The sequence below is a fragment of the Bactrocera tryoni genome, unplaced genomic scaffold (assembly GCF_016617805.1).
Source record: "Bactrocera tryoni isolate S06 unplaced genomic scaffold, CSIRO_BtryS06_freeze2 scaffold_25, whole genome shotgun sequence".
NCBI lineage: Eukaryota > Metazoa > Arthropoda > Insecta > Diptera > Tephritidae > Bactrocera > Bactrocera tryoni.
In genome coordinates, this window is record NW_024395977.1 from 10,071,227 (window position 1) to 10,096,167 (window position 24,941).

At 35.4% G+C, this 24,941-nt stretch overlaps 3 protein-coding genes and 2 pseudogenes across 3 annotated transcripts; 3 read left to right on the plus strand and 2 right to left on the minus strand.

The window, feature by feature from the left end:
* The first annotated feature begins 1,681 nt into the window (after positions 1-1,681).
* Positions 1,682-2,358, plus strand: LOC120780695 (annotated as a pseudogene).
* A 175-nt stretch (positions 2,359-2,533) lies between these two features.
* On the minus strand, positions 2,534-3,612 carry LOC120780606 (putative uncharacterized protein DDB_G0290521). The gene is made up of 2 exons (XM_040112864.1): positions 3,331-3,612; positions 2,534-3,265 (listed from the first exon to the last, which is right to left on the minus strand). Exons 1-2 carry the CDS (start codon positions 3,451-3,453, stop codon positions 2,564-2,566), a joined length of 825 nt encoding a protein of 274 aa, XP_039968798.1. The 5' UTR covers positions 3,454-3,612; the 3' UTR covers positions 2,534-2,563.
* Positions 3,613-4,237: 625 nt separating this feature from the next.
* Positions 4,238-5,420, plus strand: LOC120780696. Its single transcript, XM_040112959.1, has 3 exons — positions 4,238-4,343; positions 4,493-4,623; positions 4,689-5,420. Exons 1-3 carry the CDS (start codon positions 4,238-4,240, stop codon positions 5,388-5,390), a joined length of 939 nt encoding a protein of 312 aa, XP_039968893.1. The 3' UTR covers positions 5,391-5,420.
* A 112-nt stretch (positions 5,421-5,532) lies between these two features.
* LOC120780470 (putative nuclease HARBI1) lies at positions 5,533-6,924 on the minus strand. Its single transcript, XM_040112747.1, is given in 2 exon segments — positions 5,533-6,299; positions 6,358-6,924. Coding segments are annotated over 2 exon segments (1,170 nt in total). The 5' UTR covers positions 6,796-6,924; the 3' UTR covers positions 5,533-5,567.
* Positions 6,925-14,256: 7,332 nt separating this feature from the next.
* On the plus strand, positions 14,257-21,399 carry LOC120780697 (annotated as a pseudogene).
* The last annotated feature ends 3,542 nt before the right edge of the window (positions 21,400-24,941 follow it).

Genomic DNA, 24,941 nt, shown 5'->3' on the forward strand with positions numbered 1-24,941 from the left:
GCTGTACGAGATATACGACGACATCGACATAGTTCAGCGAATTAGAAGACAGCGGCTACGCTGGCTAGGTCATGTTGTCCGGATGGACGAAAACACTCCAGCTCTGAAAATATTCGACGCAGTACCCGCCGGGAAGCAGAGGAAGAGGAAGACCTCCACCCGTTGGAAGGACCAAGTGGAGAAGGACCTGGCTTCGCTTGGAATATCCAATTGGCGCCACGTAGCGAAAAGAAGAAACGACTGGCGCGCTGTTGTTAACTCGGCTATAATCGCTTAAGCGGTTTCTACGCCAATTAAGAAGAAGAGGAAGAAAAGATTTCTAAAGAAATATATCGGCCTATTGATAATAAAATTGCCTATTAAGTTGTGATTCAAATGGAGAAGACGTTTCTTGTGTTGTATATAAATATATACATATATTATAAGTTCAGATGTATCAGATGTATCAAATTATGATAAAAGAATTGTGAAATTATAAATTTAGTATTAAATATATAATTTCTTTTGCAAAATAACACCCATTTTTGGCAACTTTTATAACGGCCGGAAAACTGAAAAAAATCGTTTTCGATCCTTTAATTGCATAATAATTATTACAACAAGCCACTGCACATTTCATTTTAAAAAATTAATATATTTATGCTTAGAAATTTAAATAAATACAACAGTACACTTACACTGGTTTTCTTCATTTGAAAAATTTCCACACATGCTACTCTATTTATTGTGGATGTGCCTAAAACGAATTATATACATATTTTCTCGCAACAATATTCTAAACATTCCACTGAAATTTTTCCTGCAAAGACGAATGAATTAATATTATTTTGGGAATTTCAAAAAGTGTTTACTTTTCTGTTTACAATTTGTATGCATTTCTATGCTTGTTCTTCTCAACGCAAAACTGTTACGTCACGAAATTGTTGAACAATGTATTTGTTTTTGTAAGAATTGTCAAGAGCTAAACCGAAAAAACTAACTGTAAATTAGTGTCGTAATCTTGTATTCTATCATTCTTGTTTTCATCGTAATACAAGGCATACACGCACCAATTAGTTGGTTGATTGAGTTGAGCTAGAAATTGCCCTTGTCGCCACACACGACACAACTTTTAATACAATTTTGAGGCCAACTTCATTTTGAATATTCAATTCGTAGCGTAAACATGAGTTCGGAAGTTATTGCTTTAATTATTATAAATGAAGTTTTAGCGGAAGAAGAAGAACAGGAGCAAAAAAGAATTCGGAAAAAAAGAAAATGGTGTAAAATGTGGTTGCAAAATAAAAATGAATTTTCAAATAACAAGCTTTTGAAGACGCTGAGAGAAACCGAGCCAAAGGACTACAAGAATTACATGCGCATGAGCGATGAAGTGTTTTATGATCTTCTCTTGAAAGTGAAAGTTTTTATTGAAAAAGAAAGACACAATAATGCGAGAAGCAATTAGTGCAGAGAATCGTTTGGCAATAACTTTACGATTTTTGGCTACGGGAAACTCATTTGAAGACCTAAAATTTTCAACAGCAATATCTGCGCAAGCGATTGGTAAAATTGTAATTGAGACGTGCAAGGCTATTATAAAAGTTCTAAAAGACTCAATTAAGGTGGTATATAAAGAATATCCGAGTTATACATTTTATTTAACACAAAATATATTTTTAGTTTCCTAAAACACCGAGCAATGGATGGCTGTAGCTGATCAATTTTATGAGAAGTCGATGTTTCCCAACTGTCTAGGCGCGCTCGATGGAAAGCATATAAATATTTCACGTCCTTCTAACTCCGGTTCATTTTATTTCAATTATAAAAAGACATTCAGTATTGTCTTGTTGGCAATTGTTGACAGCAACTCCAACTTTTAATGGTAGATGTAGGTGCAAATGGACGAATTTCCGATGGAGGCGTTTTCGGAAATTCGAAATTTTTCAAAAAGTTGGAAAGTGGAAGTTTAAATTTACCGGAACCACAAGCAGTGCTTGCAGACGAAGATTCACTCCCTTTTGTGTTTGTGTCGGATGCGGCTTTCGCTTTGAGGAAAAATGTTTTAAAACCATTTGGTCACAACAATTTGACAGAGAATGAAATGCTGTTTAACGAAACTCTGAGCTCAGCACGGGTTAAAGTTGAAAACGCTTTGGTATTTTGGCATCGCGTTTTCGACTTCTTCAAACGACAATAAATTTATGTCCTGAAAAGTTACTACAGTTGTTCTTGCCTGTTGCTACTTACACAACTACTTACGGTGCCAGTCAAACTCAAATCGATTTGAATGTGAAAATATTCAGCTGTCAGAAATGGAACCAACGCTGTCTAGAAATGCATCTAATGAGGCCAAACAATAAGGTTGAAATATTGTGAAATTATCAAAAAACTGAAATCTCTTTAATTCCTTTTATTTACATATGTATAAAATAGTGTTAAATTGGTTGTGTTCTTTAAATAAAACTTATATTCATTCTCTTATAACTAAAACATAAAAAATGAAGTAAAAAAATAATTTAAACAAAAAGTGAGAAATATAAAATAAAATATATGTATGTACTCTATCTTAATATGTTTTTATTTATTGATATTGGGAGTCATTCAACAAATCAAAAACACTTGTGTATTGACTTTCGTTTTCATCTGCAAAATGTAACTCTGGAGTTATTTCAATTGTTTGTGATGTTGATTCTACAGGACTTCCAGTTGGCACAGAAATAAAACGTGGCGAATGTGATGGAGCTTGTATGGTCACAGAAGTAAAACGTTGCGAATGTGATGGAGCTTGTATGGGGCTTATAGCTGGCGCAGGAGTAAAACGTTGCGAAAGTGATGTTGCTTGTATGGGCACAGAAGTTAAACGTTGCGAATGTGTTGTTGCTTGTATGGGGCTTCCAGTTGGCAAAGAAGTAAAATGTGAAAAGCGTGATGTTGATTCAGTTGGACTTACAGAAGATGTTGAAATATAAAGTGGGGAGTCATTACTTAAAAAAGGCGAGCTGGTTCGTGATACATGCGGACTACTTAAATTTGGTGAGCTTGAAGGACTGTGCAGATAATTGAAACATAATTTTCCAAATCGGCCCAACAGCATCACTTCGTCTACTGCTTGCTTTGCAAAACGTTGCTGCTCCGGTTTCATTTGCCTGTACATGCAAGCCCATGCATTTGCATAAATTTCCGCTTCATCCATTTGTTTTTTGGATGTCTCCAAATGCTCGGTTGCATTCTTTAGAAACTCCGTTCTTTCGGTAGCCCCTTTTTTAAATTTCTTCAAAGATTGCTGTGTAAAAAAACATAATATCATAAATAAAAACAATAAAACTTTTAAATGTTTTTTCAACATACCACGGGAACGGACGCTTCTTCCTCTTCATCCGAACTGATGGATGTTACACCAGACAGGTATTTCCAGGTCTCGCAAAAAGTCGAGCTCCTCGAAATACCACAGAGGTGAAATGTATAAATCATCAACTCCTGCACCAGATGATTCACTTTGTAACGTTTTTTTGAGCTCCCGGCGATAGCAAGTACGCATATTTGTCAACTTTTTTTTCATATCGTCTATTGATGCATCGTTTTTTATTTTTTTAAATTCTATCAAAAGTTTCTGATAACTTTTACGGCGTACATTTTTGTTTTTGTAGCAGTCCAGTTTGCTGTTCCACAGCTCCAGCATGGCTTTATCAACTTCGATAAATTCGCGGAGTTGGCGATCGCATTCACTCATTTTTATTTTTTATTTTCTCCGTAGACGCGCTCTGTTTGACAGCCGAAATAAAATGGCGAAATCGTTTGAAATCGCACGACCAACCCAAACACGATCCAACTAACACAACCAACTTGACAAAATATCAAAAAATTTTGATGTTCATCCAACCAGTTGATACAACTCATACAACTGCCCCATACACGTAGCAATCAGTTGTTCAACTCGTTGAAGTTGATATAATAATTGGTACGTGTATGCCTTGCTTTATAACGATAAAAAAATTTATCAATATGAATTAAGCAAGGCATACACGTACCAATTATTGTATCGACTTCAACGAGTTGAACAACTGATTGCTACGTGTATGGGGCAGTTGTATGAGTTGTATCAACTGGTTGGATGAACATCAAAATTTTTGATATTTTGTCAAGTTGGTTGTGTTAGTTGGATCGTGTTTGGGTTGGTCGTGCGATTTCAAACGATTTCGCCATTTTATTTCGGCTGTCAAACAGAGCGCGTCTACGGAGAAAATAAAAAATAAAAATGAGTGAATGCGATCGCCAACTCCGCGAATTTATCGAAGTTGATAAAGCCATGCTGGAGCTGTGGAACAGCAAACTGGACTGCTACAAAAACAAAAATGTACGCCGTAAAAGTTATCAGAAACTTTTGATAGAATTTAAAAAAATAAAAAACGATGCATCAATAGACGATATGAAAAAAAAGTTGACAAATATGCGTACTTGCTATCGCCGGGAGCTCAAAAAAAAACGTTACAAAGTGAATCATCTGGCGCAGGAGTTGATGATTTATACATTTCACCTCTGTGGTATTTCGAGGAGCTCGACTTTTTGCGAGACCTGGAAATACCTGAGTCTGGTGTAACATCCATCAGTTCGGATGAAGAGGAAGAAGCGTCCGTTCCCGTGGTATGTTGAAAAAACATTTAAAAGTTTTATTGTTTTTATTTATGATATTATGTTTTTTTACACAGCAATCTTTGAAGAAATTTAAAAAAGGGGCTACCGAAAGAACGGAGTTTCTAAAGAAAGCAACCGAGCATTTGGAGACATCCAAAAAACAAATGGATGAAGCGGAAATTTATGCAAATGCATGGGCTTGCATGTACAGGCAAATGAAACCGGAGCAGCAACGTTTTGCAAAGCAAGCAGTAGACGAAGTGATGCTGTTGGGCCGATTTGGAAAATTATGTTTCAATTATCTGCACAGTCCTTCAAGCTCACCAAATTTAAGTAGTCCGCATGTATCACGAACCAGCTCGCCTTTTTTAAGTAATGACTCCCCACTTTATATTTCAACATCTTCTGTAAGTCCAACTGAATCAACATCACGCTTTTCACATTTTACTTCTTTGCCAACTGGAAGCCCCGTACAAGCAACATCACATTCGCAACGTTTAACTTCTGTGCCCATACAAGCAACATCACTTTCGCAACGTTTTACTCCTGCGCCAGCTATAAGCCCCATACAAGCTCCATCACATTCGCAACGTTTTACTTCTGTGACCATACAAGCTCCATCACATTCGCCACGTTTTATTTCTGTGCCAACTGGAAGTCCTGTAGAATCAACATCACAAACAATTGAAATAACTCCAGAGTTACATTTTGCAGATGAAAACGAAAGTCAATACACAAGTGTTTTTGATTTGTTGAATGACTCCCAATATCAATAAATAAAAACATATTAAGATAGAGTACATACATATATTTTATTTCATTTTTCTCACTTTTTGTTTAAATTATTTTTTTACTTCATTTTTTATGTTTTAGTTATAAGAGAATGAATATAAGTTTTATTTAAAGAACACAACCAATTTAACACTATTTTATACATATGTAAATAAAAGGAATTAAAGAGATTTCAGTTTTTTGATAATTTCACAATATTTCAACCTTATTGTTTTGGCCTCATTAGATGCATTTCTAGACAGCGTTGGTTCCATTTCTGACAGCTGAATATTTTCACATTCAAATCGATTTGAGTTTGACTGGCACCGTAAGTAGTTGTGTAAGTAGCAACAGGCAAGAACAACTGTAGTAACTTTTTCAGGACATAAATTTATTGTCGTTTGAAGAAGTCGAAAACGCGATGCCAAAATACCAAAAGCGTTTTCAACTTTAACCCGTGCTGAGCTCAGAGTTTCGTTAAACAGCATTTCATTCTCTGTCAAATTGTTGTGACCAAATGGTTTTAAAACATTTTTCCTCAAAGCGAAAGCCGCATCCGACACAAACACAAAAGGGAGTGAATCTTCGTCTGCAAGCACTGCTTGTGGTTCCGGTAAATTTAAACTTCCACTTTCCAACTTTTTGAAAAATTTCGATTTTCCGAAAACGCCTCCATCGGAAATTCGTCCATTTGCACCTACATACATCTACCATTAAAAGTTGGAGTTGCTGTCAACAATTGCCAACAAGACAATACTGAATGTCTTTTTATAATTGAAATAAAATGAACCGGAGTTAGAAGGACGTGAAATATTTATATGCTTTCCATCGAGCGCGCCTAGACAGTTGGGAAACATCGACTTCTCATAAAATTGATCAGCTACAGCCATCCATTGCTCGGGTGTTTTAGGAAACTAAAAATATATTTTGTGTTAAATAAAATGTATAACTCGGATATTCTTTATATACCACCTTAATTGAGTCTTTTAGAACTTTTATAATAGCCTTGCACGTCTCAATTACAATTTTACCAATCGCTTGCGCAGATATTGCTGTTGAAAATTTTAGGTCTTCAAATGAGTTTCCCGTAGCCAAAAATCGTAAAGTTATTGCCAAACGATTCTCTGCACTAATTGCTTCTCGCATTATTGTGTCTTCTTTTTCAATAAAAACTTTCACTTTCAAGAGAAGATCATAAAACACTTCATCGCTCATGCGCATGTAATTCTTGTAGTCCTTTGGCTTGGTTTCTCTCAACGTCTTCAAAAGCTTGTTATTTGAAAATTCATTTTTATTTTGCAACCACATTTTACACCATTTTCTTTTTTTCCAAATTCTTGTTTGCTCCAGTTCTTCTTCTTCCGCTAAAACTTCATTTATAATAATTAAAGCAATAACTTCCGAACTCATGTTTACGCTACGAATTGAATATTCAAAATGAAGTTGGCCTCAAAATTGTATTAAAAGTTGTGTCGTGTGTGGCGACAAGGGCAATTTCTAGCTCAACTCAATCAACCAACTAATTGGTGCGTGTATGCCTTGCATAATTTTACTTATCGCATACCTAATCGTTATTTCTTAAAATGCATTAGTAATAAATTATGTTATACTAATTCTATTAATAGGCGTGTTTTATTGGACCAGCAAATTAAGCTATTAGTTTATTTTGTATGGAAGACTCTCTAGTCACAATTTCAGAAATTTTTAGGTACAGTCTCAATTTGTGACTACTTAGTATTCACAACACAGTCTGTAGTCTTTAGTCTCATAATATTGTCAAAACTAAAAAGAGCTTCTTGGTTGCAATTTTGCATATACTGAATAATGGTCATCAAAGATATTAATCGATTGTCGATTTTTTTTTATATTTTGTAAGCAACTCAAACACGAAATAAATCAAATTCACATAAATTTCGTAAATATTCTGAAACAAAGTCAACATATATTTATATTTATTGTGATATATAATATTGTATTCTTTTTCTTTACTGGCGTAGACACCGCTTACGCGATTATAGCCGAGTTAACAACAGCGCGTCAGTCGTTTCTTCTTTTCGTTACATGGCGCCAATTGAATATTCCAAGCGAAGCCAGTTCCTTTTCCACTAGGTCCTTCCAACGGAGTGGAGGTCTTCCTCTTCCTCTGACGGGTACTGCGTCGAATCCTTTCAGAACTGGAGTGTTTTCATCCATTCGGAGAACATGACCTAGCCATCGTAGCCGCTGTCTTTTAATTCGCTGAACTATGTGAATGTCGTCATATATCTCGTACAGCTCATCGTTCCATCGAACCATAAATCTTTCGCAGAACTTTTCTCTCGAAAACTCGCAACGTCAGCTCATCAGTTGTTGTCATCGTCCAGGTCTCTGCACCATATTGCAGGATGGGAATTATGAGTGACTTATAGAGTTTGGTTTTTGTTCGTCGAGAGAGGACTTTGGTTGTCAATTGCCTACTCAGTCCGAAGTAGCACCTGTTGGCAAGAGTTATCCTGCGTTGGATTTCCAGGCTGACATTGTTGGTGGTGTTTACGCTGGTTCCAAGATAGACGAAATTATCTACAACTTCAAAGTTATGACTGTCAACAGTGACGTGAGAGCCAAGTCGCGAGTGTGACGACTGTTTGTTGAGGCCGATGATATCAATATCAATATAGCACGACAGTAAGTCGCCTTGTCTGAAACCTCGTTTGGTATCGAACGGCTCGGAGAGGTCCTTCCCGATTCTGACGGAGCTTTTGGTGTTGCTCAACGTCGGCTTACACAGCCGTATTAGTTTTGCGGGGATACCAGACATCAGACATCGCGGCATAAAGGCAGCTCCTTATCGTTCTGTCGAAAGCAGCTTTGAAATCGACGAAGAAGTGGTATGTGTCGATTCTCCTTTCACGTGTCTTTTCCAAGATTTAGCGTATGGTGAATATCTGGTCGGTTGTTGATTTGCCAGGTCTAAAGCCACACTGTTAAGGTCCAATCAGTTTGTTGACGGTGGGCTTTAATCTTTCACACAATACGCTCGATAGTACCTTATACACGATGTTGAGGAGGCTAATCCCACGGTAGTTGGCGCAGATTGTGGGGTCTCCCTTTTTATGGATTGGGCATAGCACACTTAAATCCCAATCGTTGGGCATGCTTTCGTCCGACCATATTTTACAAAGAAGCTGATGCATGCTCCTTATCAGCTCTTCGCCGCCGTGTTTGAATAGCTCGGCCGGCAATCCATCGGCCCGCCGCTTTGTTGTTCTTCAGGCGGGTAATTGCTATTCGATCTTCTTCATGGTCGGGCAATGGAACGTCTGCTCCATCGTCATCGATTGGGGAATCGCGTTCGCCTTCTCCTGGTGTTGTACGTTCACTGCCATTCAGCATGCTGAAGAAGTGTTCCCTCCATAATTTAAGTATGCTCTGGGCATCGGTGACTAGATCACCTTTGGGGGACAAGAGTATGCTCCGATCTTGAAACCTTCTGTAAGCCGCCGCATTTTTTCGTAGAATTTTCGAGCTTATCAAGCTCTTCGTATTCACGCATTTCGGCCTTTTTCTGTTTCTGTCTGCAAATGCGTCTCGCTTCCCTCTTCAACTCTCGGTATATATCCCATCCCGCACGTGTAGTGGTCGATCGAAACGTTGGGAGGTAGGCAGCCTGTTTTCTCTCCGCTGCGACACTGCACTCCTCGTCGTACCAGCTATTCTTTTGCACTTTCCGAAAACCAATGGCTTCGGTTGCAGCTGTACGTAAGGAGTGTGAAATGCCGTCTCACAGTTCCCTTATACCGAGTTGTTGACGAGTGCTCTCAGAGAGCAGGAGTGCAAGCCGAGTAGAAAATCGTTCTCCTGTCTGTTGTGATTGCAGCTTCACGACGTCGAACCTTCCTTGTGTTTGGTGGCGTGCGTTTTTTGCTGCACAGGCGCGGGTGCGAATCTTAGCTGCAACAGGATAGTGGTCCGAGTCGATGTTAGGGCCTCGGAGCGCACGCACATCTAAAACACTGGAGACGTGTCTTCCGTCTATCACAACATGATCGATCTGGTTGGTAGTTTTTCGATCCGGAGACAGCCAGGTAGCTTGATGATTCTCTTTATGCTGGAATCTAGTGCTAGAGATAACCATATTTCGGGCCCCGGCGAAGTCAATCTGCCTCAACCCATTTGGGGATGTTTGGTCGTGGAGGCTGAACTTACCGACCGTAGTGCCAAAGATACCTTCTTTGCCCACCCTGGCGTTAAAGTCGCCAAACACGATTTTGACATCGTGGCGGGGGCAGCTCTCATAAGCGCGCTCCAAGCGCTCATAGAAGGCATATTTGGTCACATCGTGCTTTTCTTCCGTTGGGGCGTGGGCGCAAATAAGCGATATGTTGAAGAACCTCGCTTTGATGCTGATTGGACGTTCATTCACCGGACTGAATGATAGTACTCTGCAACGGAGTCTCTTTCCCATCACGAATCCCACACCAAACTTGCGCTTCTTTATATGGCCACGTAGTAAATGCCACAAGGATTTACTCGTCTCTGTCCTTGTCCCGTCCATCGCATTTCTTGGACGGCGGTGATGTCTGCCTTTATTTTAACGAGGACATGAACCAACTGGGCAGCGGCACCTTCTCAATTTAGGGACCGGACATTCCAGGTGCATGCCCTCAATTCGTAGTCCTTATTTCGTTTGCCTTGGTCGTCATCAAAATGGGGTCACTCATCCGAGGCTTGTGGTTCCTTTTCATTGGAATGATTTTTTACATGGTGGGTCCCAAACCTAGCTCACAACCCTGCGGAGGGTATGTTTCGCCTTCTCACTTTAGCTCGCCTTCAAACGGATGTTCTTAGGCTACCCAGAGGATACCTGGGCAAAGACCGGAAGTCGTGAGCTGCTTGAGTCATATGTAAAACACTCGTTTCTGGCCATTCCCAAGTGGCGATCAGAGAATTTTCCTCACTAGCGTGAACTTCTACACATATGTAACTCCATCCTCCAATTGTAAATACATCTCTAAATAATGAAATCTTACAGACTTTTGTGACTGTCCCTTACAGAATTGCAAAATCGCCTCAAGTCTTAAAAATTGTTAAAAAAATTTAAATTGCAATTTTAGAGACTTGTGATTGTATCACAGTACAGAATAGCTCGGTTAGCCAACATAATTATGTTGGCTTGTCATAAGCTATCATACATTGTATATTGAACTAGAGGCATTGTCAGTTCATCGCCTTTTTTCATTCACGAAAAAAAAGTAGTTGCTAATAGATTTTTATTTTGACAGATGAAAATGTAAACAAACCAAAATTACAAATTTTTTGTTTTCAGTTTCTTGTATTCTAGACCTCAAATGAATAATATGTATACATATATTGTATAGTATATTAATATTCCGTTCACAATTTTGAAATTTCAAACTAACCCACAGTGGTTCCATTTGTATGGAGGATAGCGAAAAAATAGGTAGAATAGAGATACAGACCTGCAATATACACAACATATTTTTGTTCATGCAAGTACGATATTCTGAAAAAATCGCAATTGTATAAAGCCCACTTTTCATATTCAGCATATATACCTAATTCTAACGTTAAAATACCTGAGCATGTGATAAATTTTGTTCCAATTCCCGGAATTATTATTAAAAAATAGAAAGGAAAAGATATGTGCCATTTAATTTTATAAAATTAAATAATTTATTTTTTACTGTTCAAATAAAAATTTTATTAATTTTGAAGAAAAATAAGGACGTTGTAAACCTCAATAAAAAATTCCTTTACGTAATTAGTCTTCCAACAATTCTATTGTAGATTTTAATAATGCGCTTTTCTTTTTGCATGGCAATTTTCGTTGACCTGTAATAAATGGATCTGAGCTCAACAATAACATATTAAGTAAATCCGTATTTGTTGCAATTCGAGAAGTTTTCCTCGTATGTTGAAGCCTATACCTCTTAATATCCTTGTTTTTGGCTTCCGCAGCTTCCTCGGATAGTTCTCCAATGGATATTATTGCACTTTCGATGACTTCGGAACCATGCACTAGGATCTTGTGAACTGAAGGTGGAAGATAGAACAAGCCTTTTAGCAGTTTCAAGTGCGAATTGCTTAAATTTGTCCGCGTTTATTTTATATCCTGATGTGATAGCTTGCAGTAATGCTGCACATGTATGAGCTCTTCGTCAACGCCCGTTATTTGAGAAGCCAAACCAGCATTATTAAAAAAGCGTCTAGCCGTGTTGCCATCGTTTGATGTCCCACTACCTCCTGTTTTTGGCATGTCCACTATTAAACCCATTTCTGATCTAAACTTATTTCTAACCTGATTTTTTTTTTCATGAATTGCGTTTTATCTTCTGCCGACCTAATTTGCCATTTTTTGATATCTAGTCTATACGTTACATGAATGAAGTATTCAAAAAATCGAATATATGAATGTAAAGGTGATAAACCAGACTCATAATGTTCTTTGTGGACGGCTTTTTGTAGACATTTATCTATATCGTTTTGGTTTGGCTTGGCATATGTAACACTTAGCAGATGATGTTTGACTTAGTGCATTGCATACTTTTCCATCAATAATAGTCAGTTGCAATTTGTGTTCGACGTTTATTTTCTGTCCAGATTTTATAAATTCTGTGCACTTTAACATATCAATTTTCTTCGTGAAATAATTCCTCTCTTCAATGCAAACTTCTGTTGTCTCTTTTTTGAAACTAAATCGTATTGGTCTGCAGTATCGAGTGGACGATATTTGTCTTTGTTTGATATTTGTCGTATGGGAGGAACCACCGTGTAACCGTGCGATTCTGTACTGCGATACAGTCTCAAGTCTCTAAATTTGAGATTTTAAATTAGAGACAATTTTTGAGACTTGAAACGATTTTGCTATTCTGTAACTGACAGTCACAAAATCTATTACATTTCATTATTCAGGGGTGTTTCTACACTTGAATGAAAATAAATATGTCTATAACAAATATTAAATTTTCTATAACATAGTCAAAAACATAATTATCAATAAAAATAAAAATATATGTTGACTCCGTTTCATAATATTTACGAAATTTATGTAAAAGTGATTTATTTTTAACATTTTCGTGTTTGAGTTGCTAACAAAATATAAAAACAAACGACAAACGATTAATATCTATGATGATCTCTATGCAGTATATTCAAAAGGCAGACCAGAGTTCTGTTTAGGGTTGTCACCTGCTAACTATCAGGTCTCAAATTTAAGGCAATATTTTGACACTAAAGCTAGAGGCAGAGAACGTATATTTATAGAGAAGGTCCAACAACGGACAAGCGTGTAAACTGTCAAAAGCTAACAAAATGCGATGAGCGTGTTTCACCAAAGCTAGCTCAGAAGGAGAAATTTTAACAGTGGCGCGTGAACAGAGTTGAGCATTAAATGAAAAATATACTCACAGACTTGCTTCGATTTTACAGCGGCATGCCGGCCTTTTGGCTTATATTTTTATGCGTTTATGTGCAATTATATGAATTGATTTGAAAATAATTTTTACACAAATTGATTACTTTTTAATTAATTAACTAACTATTTTATATAAGGCAATATTTTACTCAATGTTAAATTAAGACCAAATTTTTAATTATATCCTACATATGTATGTTAGATATAGTAGATATGTACATATATGTATGTATGTACATTTGATATGTGTATAAAATGTACATACATATACGTATCTGTGTAAAATACTATCATAATATATAAAAAAAACTAGTAATATAGTATATGTATGTACATAAATCATACTTTTTATAATTTAAAACTTATGTACGTATTCATATGCACATGTAGCATGCACACACGTACATACATATGTTCAACGCCTTCAGGGACTCAAATCATGACATGACTTATTAGTATTGATATGTGTGCGCTTTATGTGTTGCGTATTATACGTTTATATGCAAGCATATATGGATACATATGTATGTATTGATATGAATATCATTTTTCATGTAAAACTGATAGCATTCTAATAAAAAAATAAATATTCACATCTTATGTTTCTTATTATTTCTTTAATATTTACATAATATACTTTTCTGCTAAATAGTGTTGTATTATATTGTTGCTAATAAAAATTGTATGTGTTACAACATATACCATATATAACTACATATGTATGTTTGTTTATTTGTCATCATATTTGTCTTACATAATCATGTATCTGCAGATACATATACATATGTATGTATGTATGTAAGTAAAATTCAAATATATGTAAATCATGATATCACTCAACAGTTATAAAATGTGTTCGCACTGCTCCATATGTAAATACATATGTATATGAACATGTACATCTTGCCGAACAAACAATGTATACACAAACCTACATACATATTTGGGCATACACATGTAAATATGTCACCAAAAGACAACAATCGTCTCGAAAAGCATCAGCAGCGTCACAATTCAATATGGCAGCCAAATAGCCAATGCCTAAATTTATAGTAAAACACGCAAGAACAACATTTTCATTCATGAACGCAAGCGTATTTTCAACAGGCACACGTGCTTCATTCACAAAAGCAAACACCATTACATCTCCCCGATCATGCCTTTGCCTACAAGTGTCTTTTCGCCACGATGGCAAAAGCTAAAAATCATAAATTGAACAATTTCTGATATTTGTACTGCAGGAAAACAGACAACCAGGCAAACTCGCAAAACACAGAAAAGAGTGACAAAGAATGGCAACAAAGTTCTCGTTGATTTAAAATATTTGCCAAATCTAATACATATATATATTTTGCCGTGGCTCGCAAAAATCTGCGTCGATATGTATGCAAGCTCATACAAAAACATACATATTTACGCTAGTTTGTTGGCGAAGCTGTTATAGCGGCAAGGGAAGCATGAACAATACAAAACACAATATTGTGACGTTAGTCGTCGCGTCAGTCCTTCGAAACATTGACTCTTCGACAAAATGTGAGCTTCGATCATTGATTGTCATGACAACGGAGATGCGGAAAGATGCGTGCGGCACTTGTTATGTGCGTCTGCTTGGTGTATATATAGATACATATGTTGTATATGTTTTTGTACACGCATGTGCACTTTCATAAGTATATGATCTGTTGGCTTTTTTCCATTTACACATGCCTCGTTGTATATGAGTAAGGGTTGATTTCGCACTTGCCCATATGCGATGTTTGTATGTATCTACATAAGTTTAAACAAATCAATGTCAAGGTTATTGTTTTCAGAATATACTTACATTCAAATATGTTGATTTCGCACTTGCCCATATGCGATGTCTGTATGTATCTACATAAGTTTAAACAAATCAAAGTCAAGGTTATTGTTTTCAGAATATACTTATATGCAAATTTTATTGAGTTATTATTATTTAAAATTAACAATTTAAAGATTTATTAACAATTTGTTTTTATAAAATGCTGAAAAAAATGTTAAAAAAATTATAATGCAGAATTACGAAATTGTCCATTTGAAATGGAAATATCTCACACGACTTAATATGTATATAAAAAAAAGTCATTGAATTTCACTTGCTTTTTTAAACACAAATGTTGCACTTAAACAAGATGGAAACAACATTTGTGTTTAAAAAAGCTAAGCTCAGTTGCAAAGCTATTAAAGGAGAAAAATAGGAAGAAGAAAAAAGTACCTGAAAATATAACAAGATAAACCTGAAAATAGAAGAAAAATCTGAAAATAAAAAAACCTGTAAATAGAATAAAATGCTAAATATTAAAAAAAAGTAAATATGTATATTCAATGAATTCATTACTCACCCAAAAGTAAGATGTTCTTGAATCAAACGGTCTTGACTTGCAACTTACTTTAGTTTATTTAGTTTAGCATCGCTCTTCCGAATTCGTTCATTATTAATTTCTTCCTTGACTAACCGTTTCGAGTTTTTGAATAAAAGTACCGTTACCAAGTATTCTAACAACTTAATTTTATGAGTAAAACACTCATCGGTTGGGTCAAACCACTCAGGAAAAACTTTTTCCCTTTTTTCTTTAATTGTGGACAACATCAGACAACGAACATTCGAACGGTGAGCATATTTGTTGAAAAGGTTGACGTACCACATCATCTGCAGTCGACACACTTCGAAGACCCTATCACTTGGATTGACTAGCCTTAAATCCGCGTCATCCTTATAGTTTTTCGCTTTGATTAGGGCCTCCGAATAAAGCGATAAATCACTTTGTGTCTTCGTCATTGCTTTAGCACATTTTTCGCAATGGATTTTACACAAAATTTTCTGGTAAATACCATAGCCAGTGTAATACCGCTTGATCTGGACGTCAGCTTTGTCGTCCTCTTCAACAAAGTTTTCGTCTGGAATACTAAACGATTCCAGGTCGAGTTGCTCAGATTCGTGTTCAACTCCCTGTACTTCGAGATGACGATCTTCGGGGCCTAAGTTCCAATCTAAATTTATGTCGTCATCATCCTCACAATTAGCCCCCTTATTTTGAAAATTGTGCCTTAAAATTTTCATCGAAATTAAACGACCTACTATGTACTGTATTTCATTGGCAGACGGATGGGTATTGATACCCTGGCTAGCCCGGACTCTATAAAAAAAATTTTCCAACGCATCTTGATTCTTTTTCCCAAGGAATATATAACTTAATTCCTTTTGATCCCTTTGAGAAAAGTGATGCTAATTTCAATGTTTACAAATGTGCGCTTACAGATTCGCGTGTTTACAATGCGCAAACGACTATGGATATCATTCATAGATATTCCCATATACATACATATGTATGTATTTTATAACAAACTTATCTATGTACATACATATGTATTCGTAATTTGACCTATTTAATGATAAATTCCATTAAATCTGTTGGAATTTATGATAAAGTCATATTTCCATTATTACCTAAATAAATATAGATACATGTACATATGTATATTGGGCATTAGAGGTTTTGATAACATTTTGAAGACCAAGCCGACGCACATATTCGCATATGGTTGTAATTATATGTACATACATATAAACAGATTTTTAAAAACCGTACCCGTAATGATATAATTTTTTTTTGATAAAATCCCCTTTTGATAAAATCTTAAAAGTCATATGCATATAATTATGTGTGCATGTAAACAGATTTTGAAAAACCGTACGCATAAAGTTCACATATTCACATACTTATGTATGTAATTTTGTGTTCATGTAAACAAATTTGAAACAATCATTCGCATAATGTTTGTACATATGTATGTACATTTGTCTACACACAACTTTTTATGTAAATATATACAACCATTGTTACATACAAAAACTCCGTTGTCACGGACAACCAATGAGCTGTGCCGAAAAAAATAAACGAATGGCCGCCGTTTGTCACCGCTTCCCTTGCCGCTGTACAGCTCCACCACAAACCAGCGTAAATATGTATGTTTGTGCGTGAGCTTGTATACATATCGACGCAGCTGCGAAAAAATATTTCAGAATTACAAAATATTTTTCACATTCCTTGACAAATACAGTCAATCCCGGTTATGTGCCACAGATTTTTGTGGTTTGTCAAAAATAAAAATATAATATGGTACATAAGCGAGTGCGGATAGGTATACTTAAGCGAGTGGTACTTAAAACAATAATTTCTATGTATTTCAAAAAACAAACCGTGAGATGCAGCAAGACATAGGCAGTTAAGAGGGATGATTTTCATTTAAGCGGAGTACTACTTAACCGGGATTGACTGTACACAAAAATCAGAAGAATATTGAATATTTTCTTGGAAAAATTTATAGATTGAAATTCGACAAATAAACTATGTTGTCTATTTTATTCTAATATTTTTTAATACTTATATTTGCGGGGTTGTGACTTTTTCCATCCATAAAATTTCAGAAATATATTCAATTTATGATTTTTAGCTTTTGAAATCGTCGCGAAAAGACGCTTGTAGGCAAGGCATGCTCGGGGAGATGTAATGGCGTCTGCTTTTATGAATGAATTGAATATGCTTTTTGAAAGCACGTTTGCGTTCATGAATGAAAATTTTGTTGTGTAATTTACTATAAATTTTGACGTCGGCAATTTGGCTGCCATATTGGTTTCTGATGCTTTTTCAAACGATTGTTGTTTTTGTAGAACAATATTTGTAATTTTTGCGGGTGACATATTCACATGTGAACGCATGTAAGTATGTATGTTGTGTATGCATTGTTTGTGTGGGAATGTCATACGCACATATTTACATGTGTACTCATATTGTAAGTATGTATGATGATTTTTGAGACTATTGCTGTTTTTCCAGAAGAATGTTTGTATTTTTTGATTTACATGTGTACGCATATATTAATTGTGTGAGAATGTCATACGCACATACATACATACATATGTGGGTACGTAAATATAGAGAAGCGCGCGCTTTTTATATTATTGATAAATGATAATATCTTGATTTGAAATTGATTTGTACTTGCATACATATCTGCAGGATAGATGTGTATGAAAGTTTTAAATGATAAGAGGTATGATTTCATATATTATTATGGTAATATAATATGTTTTTAGGATATTACGATAATATTTCATGTATGTATATAGCATATATACATGCATACGAAATTATATAATATTATCAAAGATAAGGAGGAGGAGGATAAGGATTAACTACAAATATTACCATTAAAATAGCATGATTTAATAATAATGTTATCAATTTTGCATGAATTCGCAAAAATTCGCAAAATTATATTCATATCAATTGATATGATAGCATGTAAAAGTATAAAAATATAAGCCAAAAGGCTAACATGCGTCTGTAAAAGCAGTGTATATTTCTGAGCATAATTTTCATTCAATGCTCAGCTCTGTTCACTCATTTCTGTTAAAATTTCTCCTGCCGAGCCAAAAGTGGTGAAATCCACTAATAGAAAATTCATGGCTCATGACAGTTTACACGCTTGTCCGTAGTTGAACCTTCTCTATATTATACGTTCTCTGCTCTAACAACTACTCACTTCTGTTATTTTCGTGCCCCTGATGTTAAGTGGTGAAACACGCTAATAATTTTCTGTGGTGAAACATGCTCATCCAAAACAGTAAATATCCCAAAATCGAAATATCCCTAAATTTTCGTCATCGTGAACCTTCTCTATAAATATACGTTCTCTGCTAGAGGCTGTTTAGTGAATAGTAACTAGTCACAAATTGAGACTTTACCTCAAAATGTCTCAAATAGAGACTAGAGACTGGTTACAGAATCTCGCTATAAAATGAATATCAACTGATTGTTCTTACCCGCATTGCCAACACAATTAATTTTTTAAATTACATATTAAATAAGCTAAGTGCGTTTTATTTGTCCATGATTTAGCTATTAGCTTATGATGGTCAAATAAAACACGCCTATTACTATAATCACTATTCATTACAAAATGCTAGTATGTTGACATATTTATAACAAGTTCATTCTTTTATGTTTGCAAACATCTGAGGATGCTCGGTTTTATGCAGTATCGAGAAAATTTGAACCATTTAGTAACGAAAATAAAAATTTAGTTATTAAATGGTCTGAGAACCTTGAGCAAAATATTGACTGCGGGGCGGTTATGTAAAAATTTTCGACTGTTCTTTGGATCACACTGATATGCATGGAGAATCCCCATATTAAATAATGTTTGGACCAGATATTTACGGTCCAGGAACGAAAAAAGTTCACGTTATCTTTAGCTACAAAGGCACAAATCACCTAATTAATAAAGACATACGAAGCAAAGATGATGTTTATACTCATTTCCACACACTCATTTTGAAACCAGACAACACATATGAAGTGTTGATTGATAACGAATAAATTGAGTCCGAGAACCTTGAAAATGACTGGGAATTTCTTCCTCTAAAAAAGATTAAGGATCCGAATGCAAAAAAACCAGAAGATTGGGATGACAGGGTATGTTATATTCTTTATAATAATTATTCTTTTAATTATTAATAAAAATATTATACATAAGCCAACAATTCCGGATCCAGAAGATACCAAACCTTCAGATTGGGACAAACCAGAATATATCCCTGATCCAGATGCTTCTAAGCCACGGATTGGGATGACGAAATGGATGGCGAATGGGAACCACCTATGGTAAAAAATCCGGACTACAAAGGCGAATGGCAGCCTAGGCAGGTGGACAATCCAGACTATAAAGGCGCGTGGGAGCATCCAGAAATTGAGAATCCAGAATATGTACCAGATGGCAATTTGTGTTTACGGAAAGAACTCTGTAAAATTGGATTTGACTTATGGCAAGTGAAGTCAGGAACGGTTTTTGATAACGTACTTATAACTGATGACATCGAAGAAGCTTTCAAGAAGGCATCCGCAATTAAAGACATATATTGTGGAGAAAAAATGTTAAAGAATGCGGGCAAAAATGAAGTTGATGAAAAAGACGAAGATGAAGCAGACGAGGCGCAGTCAAATGATCATAAAAGTCACTGCTTCTTAAGAGTGTATGAAATCTCGTTATTTATCCTCAAACATTAGAAAAAATCAAAAATAAAATCAAAAACTTGAGATAGTAGTAGCATAGTTATGTATCTTTAAGTCAATGTGCGAAATATAAGGTGTGCATCATTGTTTCTGAACTGTTTGATGAAGCTATTGTACTAATAATACTTATAGCTGTTTTGTTAATGCAATGTTTGTCTAGAGAATATCGTAACAGTATTTTACTTTTATTTTCACTGGTTTCACTTTTTTACATATTACCAAACGAAGCAGAATCAACTACATTTATTACTGTTTGCACATCAAGGTAAAGGCAGTACAGCAAGGCATCACATTTGACGCAAGAAAGTTGCAGTGTAATGGTGCGGTGAATCGAATTCATACGGCGAATCGAACTGTTTGTCGAAAAGCGATGTGCTCATATTGTGACTGGCGAATGAATAGATTCGCTTGACTTCATTGTTGTCATACGAAAATCATTGAAAAATGTCAAATGTTCAAACTAAAAATTATTTTCCTTTACGTTTTGTGTCAACATCGGCTTTACTTTATAAAAATAAAAATGTTCAACCACGATAATTTATAATATATTTTGAAGATTTTTATGTTGTAAGGACAACAAGCAACTTAGGAACGTAGGAACGGGATCACTTCAATTCCATGGAAGTTCCCGTATTGTAAGTATCGACTGCAAAAAAGTACGTACACATATGTATGTCGCCTAAATTTTCATATTCAGACTAAAGGAAAACGTTAAGCAAGTATGCAATTGCATGTGCTAGACAACATTAAGCTAAAATGTGATTGGTTGCGTAGATGGAATGCATGTTGCGATTATTGCTCATAATAAAATCTCATTTGGCGCGTGATCATGATAAGATATATTTATGCAAGATATGACGGATATACATAAATACCCACGACTCATTTGTGTGAAATTATAGCTCATTGAAAATGTGTTTGGAACGGCCGGAGATTTCAATTCGGCTTATTTATGTACTTAAAATTATAATTTATAAATATATGTATGTACATACATAGATACGAAACGGACGTAGTAGAAAGAACAATTGGGAGTGCTAAAATTAAAAAATATTAGGTGAACGTAAACATCGATATCCATCTAATCAAGCAACAATGATTATTAATGTACATACATACATAATATGTTTGCTCTGCGTAACACAATATTTGTAAGTAAACTTTCATTGCCCTTTCTTTCTTTTATTTTATACATGACCAATTTTTCTTTATTTTAACTCAAATATTTTTCTCGTATACCTTGCAGTTTCAGTTGTTCCCACTGAAATAATTGTTTTTGTAAGGTACCGACAAGGTTTGCGTGTGCGCTTAATTTTCCAAAGCTTTCTTACTCAAATTTTCGTGCTCATCCACTCTGGTTATAGGTGCTTGTCAAGGCTGCACCTCGTCACTTTCCCCATATGTGCTCATCTCATCTAAATTTTCAGCGACAGTGGTTGCAAACCTTGCTCCACTTGGATTCAACGCAAGCTGCAAGCTGAGCAACTCTTGCGCGGTGTACTCTAAAGGCATTAAACTACGTTGAGCGTAAGGCTCTCCGGCACGATGATGATTCTTTTGGCCCCGCGATTTGAGGGTATGGACGGAAAGAGGAGGTCCTCAAGATTAAAAATTAAACAGAAAAGTTGTTGATTAGTTTTCAGGACACAAAGTATGGCAACACCGCTATTTTTTATAAATGTAAACAAACAAATCTCTTGAAAGTGTGAACGTGCAAAGTAGTTTTTAATATATATTGATTTTCTTAAAAAACACACAATAAGTGTAAATTTTGGATATATTTCAATGTGTATACTGTAATTAAAAATATATTAATTAAAAATGTGTGAAAATTGGGAAAACATAGTGCAATAACGAGCATTACTTTTAAAAATTTTTGAACTTTGAATAAAAATATCTCAAAAACTATAAGTCTGAGTCATTTCTTAATGCTGAGGACCTCCTCTATCCATCCGTACGTCAAAAGAATCGTAATAATGCCGGTCCTCCACCCAGTGCCGGATTAGCCACGTAGCAAGAGTAGCAAATGCTACGGACCCCGCGCTTAAACTGACCGTAATTAAAAAAATATCAATTTAGATGAAGCGTAAAATATCCTTGCATGCTTTAAACGCGAAGCGCTTAGGCTATGCTTCACTTCCACCTGAAAATCTAAAACTAGATTTTGTCACGTTAAATCGTAAAAATAACTAGGCATTATACGAACTTCCTAACTTTAATGCTCTAATGTTTAATTATAAATATTATAATCGATATATTTAGACTAGTGTCTATACTAGGTACATTTCTACCCTTCAAGCGTCCAGATTATTAATTTTTTTTAATATCCATTAATTTTTATATCAAAATAAAGTTAAATTTCTGCTGAATACCTCTATTGTGAATTTTTATTAATTAAATATTTTCATGAAATAAAATAAAAAGAAAATCATTATCGAATATCTCTAGATTTTGTATGCTTTCTGGCCGTAAAAAGAAAACAAGTATAATTAATGACAACTCGCTCAAAGTTTACTAGATTTCTTGAGTGAGAGTGGCATTAATACTATAAAAGATTGTCGTAGGCAAAGCTATTACAATGCCAGCAACATGAGTGGGAAATACATGGGCTTACAAGCCCGAATTAAGAAAATAAATAAGTATGCAGAATACATTCCCTGTGTTACACATTCATTAAATTTGGTTGCTAAGTGCGCTGCAGACTGCTGTACAGAAGCATTACTTGCTTCATTTGATTTCATTGAAAACCTCTATAAATTTTTTTCCGCTTCTACCTATCGATGGAGTCGTCTTACGAACGCACTTAAAGATTCTAATTCAAGAATTCCGATTTTGAAACGGTTATCGGACACTAGGTGGTCAGCCCGAGCTGATGCTGCGAAGGCACTTTTATGTGGCTTTATCACTGTTAAGCAAGTATTGGAAGACATTTTCAATAACGTGGATCAAAAAGCGGAGTGTCGTAATAAAGCTTACGGACTACTTTCAACGATGAATAAGTTAGAAACGGGAATAATGACAATTACGTGGAACGAAGCCCTAGAACGTTTGCAAGTGACTAGTTCTCGCTGCAGTCGCCAGCGTATCCCTCAATAAAGGGATGCGCCCTTTATGAATCATTATATGGCTACGTCCAAGCAATGCGATCCACTTTTTCAGATATTGAGGCAAGAATCAAAGATCTGACCTACTGTGAAGAATACCAGCAACAGACATCACAACGAATCAAACGAAATATAAAGTACGACCATTTCAGCGGCTCTACTACACTCGACGACTTCGTTGAAAATCAAACACCTGGACAACGTTTCGAATTTGAGGTGTTTATTGTCATTATTGATAACGTACTCTCAAACATATGAAACCATATTATAAAATTAGTAGTGTTTTGAAGTATTTCGACAGCTAAAATCTCTTACAAGGAAGTCGATATTGAAAGTATTATCTCTAAATTTGCCTATAATAAATCCACAAAAGTTTATTTATAACAATTTTGCTTTATTTAGCAGCGTTTGAAAAACTGCCGTAAGTGTCATTTTATATGATTTTGCTTCTGCTTTTGTAAAAATCAGAAGTCGCAGTCGAAGCATAAGCCAAAATCATGGAAGCAACGAAAAGCAAAAATCATCAGCAGGCCCCGCTTCTCATTTTCTTGCTTCTGGTTTGCTGTTGCTTTCAATCGTAGCCGAAAAGCGATGCTTTCAATGCGCAGCATAAGTAAAATCAGCAGCTGAGAAAAGAAGTACATACAAATGCATATTTTTACAAAAACTTTAATGGTTAAACGTGTATGTACATAATATATATTAAAAAAAAAACATTATAATTTTAAATTACACTGTGATAGTCAAGAAAAAAGACAAGACCTAATTCGACGGTTTCCCCCTATTTCGGGTCCTACGAATCGAACTGCATCATTACTTTTTTGAGTTACAATCATGGTTTCATACAAACATTTTTGTTGAAGTTTATCATCAAAGAGGCCCATTGTAGGAGAAAGTCACATTTTTCTTCGGCCTCTAACTTTTTTAATGTTGACTTTTTTGGTAAACTTTCTTTGGCAAAGCTTCTCAGAATAAGTCCGTCTTTAAGTTCTTAGATGACTGTAAACCCCAAAATCAATGTTTTTTGTGTCCTTATAGCCAATATATCGAAAAAACTGAAATTTAATCAATTTTTTTAATGTTTTTTCCCTCACGTTTCGTCAATATTTTAATTTACCCTTTGATACTTATGCATTAAGTGACATCTTGTAATGGTAAGAAACTTAAGCAAAGACAACGTTCTGAGCAAACTAACCATTAGAAAAAAAACTTAACAAAATTTGTATTTTTTAAAAAAGATACACTAACTATGTTTGTGTGCTGTTTTATTTTTTTTGTATCTTATAAGTGTTATCAATAAGTATCATAAATTTGTACACAATATTTAAATTAAATTTAATAAGACTCATCTATCAATGTCCAACACAAATCAGCAAGCAACGAGTCAAGCTTTTTTTATGTGCAGTGGTGGTGACTTTCTCTTACAATGGGCCACTTTGATGAAAAACTTCAACAAAAATTTTTGTATGAAACCATGATTGTAACTCAAAAAAGTAATGATGCAGTTCGATTCGTAGGACCCGAAATAGGCGGAAACCGTCGAATTTGGTCTTGTCTTTTTTTTTTTTGAAAAAAGCTATCACAGTGTTATTCATCTTCTAATTGAAAGCAGCAGCGTCAAAATCAAAATATAAAAGCAACAATAAGTCGAATGACTCGTTTTTTGAGGCTTCGACTGATGACGACTTCCGAAAGTCGACACCTGTCACAGCATCGACTTTCGGCTACGATTGAAAGCAACAGCAAACCAGAAACAAGAAAACGAAAAGCGGGGCCTGCTGATGATTTTTGCTTTTCGTTGCTTTCATGATTTTGGCTTATGCTTCGACTGCGACTTCTGATTTTTACAAAACAGCGGAAGCAATTGCTTGTTTTAGAATGTTGCACACAGTCGAAGCACCGAATAGCTTATATTTTGCGACTTCTGCTGATTCGACTGCAGTT